Source organism: Schistosoma mansoni (assembly GCF_000237925.1).
Source record: "Schistosoma mansoni, WGS project CABG00000000 data, supercontig 0196, strain Puerto Rico, whole genome shotgun sequence".
Lineage (NCBI taxonomy): Eukaryota > Metazoa > Platyhelminthes > Trematoda > Strigeidida > Schistosomatidae > Schistosoma > Schistosoma mansoni.
In genome coordinates, this window is record NW_017386073.1 from 194,678 (window position 1) to 207,312 (window position 12,635).

At 31.0% G+C, this 12,635-nt stretch overlaps 1 protein-coding gene across 1 annotated transcript; it reads right to left on the reverse strand.

Moving 5' to 3' along the window:
- Positions 1-1,415: 1,415 nt before the first annotated feature.
- Smp_086330.1 (calponin-related) lies at positions 1,416-11,473 on the reverse strand. The gene is made up of 4 exons (XM_018793798.1): positions 11,361-11,473; positions 5,991-6,118; positions 4,046-4,253; positions 1,416-2,166 (listed from the first exon to the last, which is right to left on the reverse strand). The coding sequence occupies exons 1-4, from the start codon at positions 11,409-11,411 to the stop codon at positions 1,981-1,983; spliced, it is 573 nt and encodes a 190-aa protein (XP_018647117.1). The 5' UTR covers positions 11,412-11,473; the 3' UTR covers positions 1,416-1,980.
- Between the last annotated feature and the right edge of the window lie 1,162 nt (positions 11,474-12,635).

Below are 12,635 nucleotides of genomic sequence, written 5' to 3' on the forward strand. Positions count from 1 at the left end.
ATAAGTTTGGTATGTCGATTCCTGCAATCAATCAATCAAGCAGCTGCACGTGAAGTTGGTCATCAAAATTACACATAATAGATTGTTTCTGCAATTCTAGAATAAAGCCGTTCACCTGCTGGTTATTCGGATCAATCATTTGAGGCAATCCGGCTTTCTCACGTCATTTAAATTTGTACACTTTACATGATTTATTAGTAGTTCGTCGAGAGTTACTTGAAGGAGTGAAATAAGGTAGAAATGTCGAATATTTCAGTGAGCTGTATGTATACTTTTCCGAAGAATGTAAGGACATGAGCCACAATTTTATCATCTTTAACTTCACATTTCAAACCTTTCCATGTAATTCTCGAAAGCTGAAGAATTTGAATGTATATCCAACTGTTCAACCACAGGGTTCCTCACGACGGCAATATGATAAATAGAAGTACTAGAACTGATTTGCAACTAAGAATTCCCAAACTAATGCAATCTTATGAAGCTAGAACTAGATGAGTACAACTGAAGGTATTACACTTGAGATTCGTAATACGAGCTTGACCAATTACAAATAAATCTTGAGGCAGTTTATTTAATCCATCAACACTGGGCGCTACTCTTTAACGGTCTTTACGTATTACATGAATTTTTTGAACACTCAGTTGCCTTCTCATGTCTTCTTTTTAGTGGTTGACTACATTTCCAATGCTCTTCTTGCCGAATTCTTCACTTCCCTTCCATGGATATTTTCAATGTAGAGTGTACAAGCGATTGCGCATCCGTGGAGTACCATTTTTGTCTTGGACCAGCTATGTCTGATTTATTTCTTTTGACTTATCTCAATTATCATCAGCGCTGTGATTAACGTCTTCCTACCTCTTTTATTATCGTCCACGTTTTTCCTCTTATTCTTTCAATTCCGTTTTCTCACACATTATCAATTAAATATAATATTTATTTGTTGTTGAAACAATCGACCTCACTTGACACTGCAGTTATCACTCTATTGTTTTTCGCATTGCAACCAAATAACCTCCGGCTTAGTAGCGTGATAGCTGCCGATATTCAAAAATCCCTTTTCCCTGAGACAAACAAGCTCACTCGAACAATAAGATATAAAAATCTACAAATAAGTGCCTAACTGACTGGAGTTAGTGCCATACAGTCACTAGACTTACCACCCATTGGACATCACCGAATACCTGGAACTGTACCGAAGTAACAAGCAACGAGCGCAAATAAGCCAGTGGGTTTATACTAGCTCATGACAAAGGTTTCAAACTTTTATTGTGTTCAACTAAAATATATTTTAAATCACTGAGAGTTTGGAATTTAATAGACACTTATTTGAACGATATACTAGCTATATCAGTGTTCTTAAAAATATTCAACTTTATGGAATTTACTAGGGTCAGTTACGTTGGAAAATATGTGTTAGGATGAAAACTTCAGTAGGATTTATTTAAAGAAGTTAATAGGAACTTTCGCGATTGAGTGTAAATAAAGAACCAAGTAAAATAAGTAAGCAATGAATCTGCTACCGTATAACAATTACAATAACCCTTACACCTTAGCATTTTGACAGAAATATATAAGTGTAAAATTAAGGAAAAAAGCAATGTAGTTGTTATTATTATTTAGCAGTGCAAGTATGTGAAATGTTTATTAGGAATTTAATCATGTCATTTAACATTAACGCTCAATCATATGAACGAATAACCAAGGTTATACCTTAGTATTTTTGTTACTTAGATCAGCCATAATACGATGAATTTAGAATATGCTTAAGGAACAATGAAACGGGGAAAAAGCAGTTGTGAAAAAGAAAATAAAAGCATTCCATTGGCAAACAAATATTGACATGCTGAGCTTTATAATTAAAATTCCACTACGATTGCGATTATTATTATTAGAATTAAAAATTTGTCCCCCCAAAAGATTGGTCATAGTTTTAATAAATTGATAGATATGTTTTAGTATTTTTCTTGATAAGTAATTAATTTAATCAAGAATCATTCTTTGTTTGCCCATTGTCATGCCAGCTTGTGAAGCACCTTTGTTTGTGCCATATTGTAAACTAATCACATTCGCACCTTCACGTAATTGTTCGTCAGTGAATTCACGTTTATTCTCTTGAGCTAATTTTGGACCTAAAGTAGGGCCATTGTATTCCGGATGTGTTTGACACTGAAATAGAGTTTTTTGAGAGAATAAAATCATTTTAAGTAGGGTAATGGACTTTGAAAAATGACTATCAAAAACGTTTATCATTTAATGACATTTAATCGTTAGCCACAATCTATCCATTCCAAAATCTTGTGGAAATGTGACCTTAGAGAGGCAATCCACTCTGGATCAACAAATGACAATAAAGACTGATAAATAGTGCATTCGGATTTTGACGATAGGAATTAGCAAACCATCATCAGTAACGGAATGATAATTAATTTAGCTTGAAAAAGGTTGATATTTTTCACGAAAATTTGATCAGTCTGCTAGCTGCATTCCATATAATACAGTGGCTTTTGAAGTGAACGATACTGCGTTGGAATCCTGGAGTGAACATTGATTCTGGGACATAGGTATATCCAGCTAACAAGTTCCGAATATGATGAAACGAGCGTCTTGGATTATACTGCTAATCACATTCCATTTATTCTATATCGGCTTGAATGATAATCGTTTGATAATTTTCAGTACTTAGAAAAACGCTGATGTTATATATAGCAGAAGAATATTCTTTTTCAATAAATTTTTATGAAATTCTACAGATGTGATTCAGTCAATCATTTAAAAAAAACAATAGGCCAGATAAAGATGTGTCTTGACTCAGGTTGTCAAACTGTATCAGTACGGAGGAGTGAAAATAAGAAGTTGAATAACAGTGAAGTAGAATCAAAAGTACCGTATGTAGAATATATTTAGAGATAATGTCATGAAATCTGTGAATACAAAGTGTGAATTATTATTGGAATCTGCAATTTAGGTTGAGATAGAGAAAGAATGGATCCTTCTCACCTTTTAATTGATTTGGTGATACGTCAACTACACTCTCAAACTGTAGATAACAATTATCGTACGGAGTCTAATTGAGTTGATTACTTCTCTTTACACTGTTCAAACTAATAGTAAATAACTTCATAAAATAATGCTGTCTTGCTTCGTAGCTTCTAGCTTCCTCCCAACTTAGTTTCACATTACTCAGGATTTGCCAGCGAAAACAGTGGATGGGAATTGTGTAACACATGTAATTGTTAAAATGACTATTAAGTGATTCATATTTCAATAAAGTTTAAAATCCAATAAAACTGTGAGGTTAATAATAGGAATAAATATAGGTGAAATATAGTGGACAAAATACTGACAAATATTGGTAATTTCAAGTATCCAATGCTAATTGCATAATATATAAAATGATATGAAATGAAAGTCAGTGAACATGAAATTAGTTTTCAATTTTTTTTAAAAATAAAGTACTTATTTAATGTTATCAATTTATAAAATATCACAAATGTATATTAAAAATTTATCATATGGATGATTAAGTTGATAAATTTACGTGGTTTATGAAAAAACCTTTAAAGTTAAGTAATGTATTTCTCATGAAGAGATTTATGTATTAAGATACACTTTGTGTGAGTACAACGGCCAATTATAGTAGTTAACAGACTAAACGAAAGCTTAGAATTTACTTGGTAACAGCCGAAATTTTGATTGTTTAAACTACTAAACTACATCACACTAAAAAATTATTTAAAATGTTTTGTAAGAAAGATAATTTCACAAAGTCACTCCACACTTATTTTTTGTATACAAGATTATAGAGCTTGGTGAATTTCTTAGTTTTACACTATGGCCCGATTTCATTTAAATAGTTATTGAAAGTCAGTAAGCAGTGAAAAATTGTTTTGTCCTAGTTGTGAACTCTTCATCAGTATTCATCAATGAACGCACCAGTGATTGAACCCAGGACTCTAAGATCTCGTAATGAGCAATTAAATTTCAAACAACAATTAGTATCCAATCAGTTCATGTTATCTACCATAAGAAAGAAAAAAAAGCCTACTGTTCTTCCAAGAGCATAAAGACATTGTGTCACTTGAGCAATATCTTTTTTCTCGAATAAATCAACTGTTTGAAAAACATCAGCAGTAGGCACACCGTATGCTTTAATTGCTTCTTGAAATGCATTGATATTTTCCATAATTTTAAATGGCATAGTAGCGTTCTCATTGATTCTCTTAACACTACCAGGTTTTAGTTTATTGATAACTCTAATAAAATAAGGTAGAAAATACACGAACCATGAATCAAATCGTTCTGTGCACAAAAGAAATCAAATTTACAGTATTTCAATCTTATGTAAAAAGGTTAAGTAAGCAGATCAGAAAGAGGATGATCTTCAATAAATTCATTTGATAGGAACCTATACAGATAAAGATTGTCAATTTGATATTGACATCTTCTAGATTAGTTTAGGTAACATTAGGTTTCCATTTGTGAGAATGAATTAACTAATTGAATAAATTTACTGGTAATCCTGTAAATACTTTATGTAAAGCATGATAGAGCAAATTTTTAAACTGTCAACCTGTTTATCATTGATAAAACTGAGAAATCGTTAAGCAATACATTTATACCACAATTTGTAATAGTCTTTATTTACAGAGTATTGTTATTCAAAATTGAATCTGATCAGTTTTTATTGACATACGGACTTTTTAAATGGATGTTAGGATTTTTCACATAGTAGTGACAGAGGAGATTCATTTAATCTGGTCATGAATAGTAACAATATGAAATATAAAATTGATGTAGAACTTAATGGAAACAATTTGATTTGATAGTGAACATTATGGAATGATGTTAGTTAGACATTCTTTGAAAACCAAGAAGCAGTAGACTGGTGTTTCACTCTATCATGAGAATCTTACGCAATATGTAACCACAACCTCATGAGAGGTCAAACCTAGGACCTTGGGGTCTGCATGATAATCACTTAATCTCTGAACTACTGAGCGGTATCTAATCATTTTAATAACAAACTTCAATCAATATTGGGAATTAATCAGAATGGATGGGGATTGATGAGGAGTCTCACAATAGTACGAAATAGCTATCCAGTGATTCCTAGTCTTTAGTTGTTTTCTAATAAATATCAGTCTGTGATGTAAGTTGTAAAAAACAGTAATAAACCCTGAAAATTAACGATGTTTCATAATTTTCAAATAAGCATGACTATTATGACTCACTGTCTAAGTAAATAATCCGTTGATCTATAAAGTGGTTGATAACTGATCTAAGACTAAGCGTAATCAAAAACACTTCGGTGCAGTCACACCTCAGCTATCGAGTTCGAAGTAGTATGAAACACTGATTGTTGATTTCACCGTGAGCTCTTATCCAGAAATGTAACTATACTGTCTAACTTCTAAGTACTCATAAAAATAATTTTACTTGTAAAGAAAAGTGATTTTAGTTCAGAGATTATTGTGCATCCAAAAATATATTATGATATGGATTGGTTAAGATATTTTTATTCAATAATCTTAAATTTTACTCTAATAAGATCTTTTTACTTTTCTGAAGAAAAGTCAATATATATCATAACTTTGATATTACTATTTTATCATTAGAAAGGGTTGGAATTGTCGCGTTGCTGATATTCAGGACTGAATTTTGGTCAGTCTTCACAGAGATATGTGTATACTAAGCAGATTGCCTAGATAAAGCAGTTAAGTCACAAGTTTTTAGAATAGATGAATTTTGACTGACAGTAGAACTCAAGGTCCATGTTTCGTCCTGTTTGAAACTCACCAGTCAAAATTCAGTGCTCAATATCAACAATAAGATAGTTCTAAGCCTTTTCTGTTAATAAAGCCCAAATCCCCCCTGTTGAACAAGGTAGTATCTATATGAACTCAGTAGCTCAGTGGTTGCTGGAATTAGGATAATTCTCACACGAATCAAAATATCACGCAGTTCAATCCTTCGAGTAATAACTGACTTACTTGCAAAGTAGCACTCCATCTTTCAATATCTCTTCATACGGCTTAGAGCGGTCCACCTTAGTGCCAAGTACGGCCTCTATCCAATCAAGTACACTTTGTTCTTGATCTCTGTCTCGCTTTCCTTCAAGCTAAACAATATAAACAATTCCATGGAATACTTGAACAATGTAACACCACAAAAATAATATTTGACCATCATGAAAGAGATTAAATGGAGTTTTCTAGCAGCTCAATTGATTTAAATACATAAGACACCTAATACTTATCAGTCTAATTGAAGGAAGATAAATGATCTTCTTTTTAGTGACCACGGGTTACATTAACAAATTTACACGTAATCTCACAAACAAACATATGAAACAGCTGAGATAAAGGATTCTCCAAGGTTTTTTGACTACATTCCTTGAAATCAATTCATAAAAGTGAGAGAAAATTTTCGCAATTACGATGGTCAGCTGCTCAGTGGATAATGAGGTGAATAACTAGAAATTTTTGAAAGTAATAAACAGACAATGAACCTCCCATACAGTGCGTTTTGTAGACATCGCTGTCATCAGGTGTTTTTGACCTAATCAGTGTATGTAGAGATAAACTTATCTGTGTTGAGATAAATTAATTGTAGTGAGATAAGCTCTTTTGTTGCATAATCTGTTATTTTATTGATCCCCTGACTTTCACTTATTCAGTTAACTTTATTTTTAGCTATGCTGTCTTAGTAATGACTTATTTTGTTACTAATATTGTTGCTTATAAATGAAGTAAGATATATAGACATCAATTTATAGTAATTTGTATCCGATGCGGTAGTTTGTAGTTTAAATCATGGACAAACTTCATCTAGACACCCATTGCAAGACAACTTGGATTGGACGGATGTTGTTTCTCAGTGTAGGACTTCTCACAAGTGCACAGATAGAATCTAGGAATTCTCGATCTCACTATAAGCCTACCAAAGAGGAATCGCATCTATGATAAACCACGTGTTTAGCACCATTTTCGGTGTTTCTCAGTGTTTTTCTAAGAAAAATTAACAAATGGTGTAAGTTAACTTCTAATTAAATAATAAATTTAATAACTGAACTAACTTTTGTTCTAAATAACTAGTGTAAGATTCACTAAAGAGTCGATAGTTGAGTACATTACTAAACATCTACTCACGAAATCATGTTATATCAGGTATTGTAATTAATTAACTAATCTCTCAGTCATAAACGAGGTGGGATATTGAACAACTATGTATGTATGTAAAATTAGAAGAGCCAGAGAATAAGTCAGTGAAATATTGAAAGAAGTGAATGAGATAGCAGTAACTATGCTTTCAAAAGTCCATGTGTGAGCTGTGATTCATGAGAAATAAGTGAAACTGGTCAGTGAAAAGTTTACTGTGACATTAAACTCAAGATTTAGAGCAACATAACGAATTCATTAATTCGCATCAGTATAAGTACTTTTGTATTATATCATCCAACATATTCAATGATATAGATTACGATAATCTAACTAATCCTAACCGGGGAATCTCCGTCTTCTGACATTGTTTGGTTCAACAATCAAGTATTTGAAATTACTACAAAGAGGAAACACAGTTTGTGATCGAAGTCTTTTCATCAAAAGATCACTGAAAACAATTTTTTAAAAAATTATATATACTACTGGATAGAGTAATTATTTAAACTATTTGATCGTGAAATTTTTTTTCTCAATTCCCTTAAGAAACTTTGGTGATTCGTTTTTTTGTTAAAAAATAAAATTTCGGAACAAAATGATATTTATTGAATTTAAGGTCATGTTAGATAAGTTCAACGTGAACTAGTTAAATAACGCAGAGAATAAAAATGGATGTTTTTATTTTTAAAATAATGAATTAAACATTTTGAAACTGAAAAAAGATGATCCAAGGTGTTTGAATACTCGATTATTTAGTTAACTATCATTATGGAATTTGTGATTGATTATTTGTATAATATTCATAGACAAGGAAATTAATTTAATAAATATAATTTACCATTATTATTCACCTTCATTTTGATTATTAACATTACTTCAATTATCTTCTTATTTCGTAAGATAAAAATAACAATTAAACATTTGTTGAGTTAAATATTTAAAAAGGGGAAACCGAAAGTTGACTATTTTAATCACGATGAAGCACTGTTCATTTTACCGCATTTTCGCATAAATCAAGAAATTACAATAAAAAGTTTTTCTTGAAAAGTCTGTTAAAAATGAACCTAATTTTCAAGTTAGTTGGTATTGGTTAGAAAGGTGTACCTGAAACATTGATTAAATTGATGGTCGCTGAGTGATTTGAACCTGTGTAATTGAAAGAAGAATAAACAAACAGGACATTGGTGGTTAGTCAGTAATCTGTCATTTCTAAATATTTAAGCCTTACTAGAGGTCGGTCGCAGCCTGAATGGTTCAGTGGTGATGTATAAGACTGTGAAGTTGGGTGATTTGGGTTTGTATCCAACATAGCAGAGCATCTTTTCCCCTAAGATTACTGTAACATTTTGCTGACGAGTGCCAAATAGTGTGAAACATGTTCCTAGATTTTACAGACTTCTTGCTCAACACATTAAACAAGTCTTTTGAAATTATTAGTCGAATTACTCAAGGTTAGACAGCGATAATGAATTAAACAATTGTATGGTTATTATTGTGATTTATCTAACACAGAAATGCCAGTCGTCTAGTATTAGAAAGATTGTCACAGCTTATGTTGTTTTTTTCATATAGTCACTTAATACCATATGCCAATACGTTAGTTTCAGTAATAGACATCTCACCAGATGTATTAGATACGCTTTATTATTATTCCATGAAATCCCTGAATGTTGCTCTGAGACGTGCGGAGAGATGCAGCCCTCCTAAGTGAAGCCCACGTATTCACCGTGATAAATCGTTAGTCGCGCGTGGGTTCTTCAGGGGTGTCCCAAGCTATGTTGTAATGTTATTCAGTCCAAAAGTAGTATTAATTATTTATAACTGTTAGGTCGATTTTAAACAGGTAGTAGAAAATTGATTTTAACTTGATTTTAAAGCCTATTTATAAGATTATAATTGTAAAACTTTCAGTTTATTGAAACTAATCATCTCAACTCTGAGCTAGATTTAATGAACTAGATGAACAGTATGAACAATGAAATGGATCACACTAAGTTAAAAAATGTAACTATTGAAAAACAAGTTTTCATCATGAACTAATATCAAAGAAACAGGAAATGTTTGATATTGTTTTCATCATGGTTTTGACTAAGCATCAGTGGATGCTTTACAAATGATCAATTCCAGGACACCTGCATTTTTATGAGATCATAATGAAATTGAACTGCTGAAATGAAACCCAGTAGTTTATATTTGGTTCACAAATTCAATCAATTATATATATACTATGACCAGTTATTTAATAACATTGAAAGGTGATTGCATCACACCAGATCTTGATTGACTCAAGTTATTTCAGCTAGTTCAGTGAAAGTTACTTTCATCATAATAAACTTTGTTTGTCATATGTTCTCTGATAGACAAAGATTTTATCATTCATCTGGTTTATTAGTCAATAAGTTTAATATTTAAATAAAATACTTTGCTATAGTCGAAATAATTGGTTGAGTTTTTCAAAATTATTGAACCATACGTTATAAATATAACTGAATTTTGACGCAAAGCATAAAATATCGAAATCATTAATTGTATTGAAGAAAAAGGCTGGTGTTATCCGCAACTTTTTCAATGTTCAATAGATGTAGAGTATCCAGCTCCTTGGTGGGTGAGCCCTACATATCAGATTGTAATTTGACAAAAAGAGTTCATTTCAAGCTTTTGGAGCTATACATATTTGTTTGCCGTGCACATGTCAGTGTAACGCAAACCGGATGAAAAACTTAAATATGATGGCAGCTGAGGATCGAAATGAAATCTTCGATTAAAATTACACTCAGCTTCACAGCACTCAGTAAATGACTGAAGAAAATGTATGAAAGTACTAGAAATACATTTACTAAACATTAAAAATGTCGCGAATAACATCCGTCAATTTAAATTTTTCTTCTATCGAATTTCATACTCAGTTTTTATGTAATACTGGAATCTAGAATATTTCCATCCTAGACTACAGAATAAATACCTCCATTTCAGCTGAATCGAAGTATTTATGTGTTAAGAGTTAAGTTCTTTTTTTCTGATTAACCGAGGAAATCAGAATAAAGGTTACTTAACGTATCATACTAAAAGTAAACCTTACATATTAGAATGCCTTTATTTTAGCTATAGACTCTCTCTCTCTCTCTCTCTCTCTATATATATATATATATATATATATATATATATGAACTGAGTATCTAATTGTATAAAGCGTTGGTCACTCAATACAAAAGATATTAGGCTCGAGTTCTGGTCATTGTCGTAAGACTGAGAAATTAACAGGATGGAATAAAAATAAGCTAAATCAGCAGATAACTGAATAAATATAAACAAATTACATATAAAAAACTTGAATGGGTAATCGAAAGCTTAATATTATACTGGATCTTAAAGGAAAACGATGAATGCATCTATTCCATTGGATTGGTTTTTAGCGGTTTTTAATCACTAATCATCACTATCGTCCAGTTCAACAATCAGTATAATGAAATAACTGAATCTTGATTCAGCCACCTTCAACTTTCTCAGACAATGGAAATTTACAAAATGATAGAATGTATTTTTAAATTTAATTACTACCATATATCCAATCCTAACAATTACATTATTGTAATATCACAAATTAACAGTGCAATCTACAAAGCATTCAAGTTGATTAATGATTAAAATATAATTACTTATTTTTTTAAGTTAACAAAAATAGTACATTTAAATTGTTTATGTTATATGTTTGGTAAACCATGTACACAAATTAGTAAAAGCTTGAAGTATTGAATTTTAACACTGTTTTACTGTTATGAAATAATTTGTAAAGCTGATATTGAGTAAATTTAATTAAATGTTATTATTTTTGAAGATAATTATTTATATTTCTTAAACTAAAAAACATTGCATAGATTGTTCAATAAATTTATCTGATTATCAGAGATGTAGGGAAAAGTGATTATAATGCTGAAACGTTCTACAACTTCATGAACATCTATACTCAGACGTACACACATATTGTCTCCTTCATTTTTTCCAGTTAGTCAAGTGCAGTTTAGCTTCAAAAGTAGTAAAATCGTTATAAAATTCACGTACACCTATGGTTACATAAAACAGTCTAAACTTTTTATTCAACCTTGAATAATGCTTGCTATTTTCGAGTAAATTTGCCTTGGCTTTTATCAAAGTATATCAGGTTGGATAAATACATAAAAATCTATATCTTAAAATCAAAATTACCTTCCTTTTGACTTGAGCACTAAGTCCACTAGCTAAAGGTTGATTGGCCATAAATTTGAAGAAAAAATGTACTTAAAACAACTTTCGTTTTTCTGCTAGTAAAGAAAAGAAAGTGATTTTAATTTACGGTACACTTAGTATTCGATTTTCTCTTGAATTTACCACATTAATTTAACCAATGTAATTCATTGAATTCGACTTGAACCAATCAAATTCACATTAGCGCACATTTATAATTGTGTGTGACAGTCACGAATTGAACCATTTGAAATTATTTGAAAGTAGGGAATTCTTTATTATAAAACAAATTTTCTATCAGATATATGGCATGAAATAGATCAAGGTCATTTGTAGAATTTATATTTGTGTGGGCATGACCACTGTTCAACGATACACACATTTTCTTTGGATATATATATATATATATATATATATATATATATATATATATAATACAGTTTTCATCAGTCTATCAATCGATGGATATTAAATACCTTTAAGGGCATTAAAAACTTTTAAATAGCAATTTTAACTTTGTCACGTGTGCTAGCTGTTCAGCTATATGTATATAAATCTTTGTCTGCAATATGCGATAAGTGGTTCTTTTTATTAACCAGATTTCACGTATATTCGGTAGACAAAACTGGACCAAGTTAAAAACCGTAAGATTTTTTGTTGGATGAAATTTTCTATCTAGACACTTGAGAAAAAAGTTAATAGAACGAATAAATATTTCTTTTCAATAAATTTTTTTCTTGGTTCTACGCCAACATGTATATTATTTACAATAATAATAATATAATACCAATCGAGTAATGGTGACGACGCATTATTATACTTCAGTTCTACAGGTAATTACGAAAATAATGTTGGATGATCAACTAAGTAACTGAGAGAGGGACAAAGTAACCATAGTAATCAAGGCAAAAATTTACGAAATGGAAAACCTATTATTCGATATCTCATGAACTACGTAACAGATATTAAGAAGAGAGTCAAATCTTCTAAAAGAAAGTCAATCCTCATAGTTTAAATAACCACCAACATAAACTAGACCAACATTGAAAACCAAGAAACACAAGACAGCTGTTTCGTCTCAGTGTGGGACTCCCCAGTAGTTCATGTTCACAACCTCAAGACAAAATAAAACCCAGGACATTTGGCCTCATGAGCGAACACTAAACCTTGAGATCATTGAGTTTGAATTTAATGATTTAAATGCTAATTTTACAATAGTTAAATACTCATATAGAGGAGAATATCGAAATTACGTAA

Coding starts and splice junctions, on each gene's coding strand:
- Smp_086330.1 (XM_018793798.1), bottom strand. CDS start 11,411: ATGGCCAATCAACCTTTAGCTAGTGGACTTAGTGCTCAAGTCAAAAGG. Junction 4,254..5,990: donor GATGGAGTGCTACTTTGCAA/GTAAGTCAGTTA, acceptor TTATTTTATTAG/AGTTATCAATAAACTAAAAC. Junction 2,167..4,045: donor TTTATGCTCTTGGAAGAACA/GTAGGCTTTTTT, acceptor ACTCTATTTCAG/TGTCAAACACATCCGGAATA.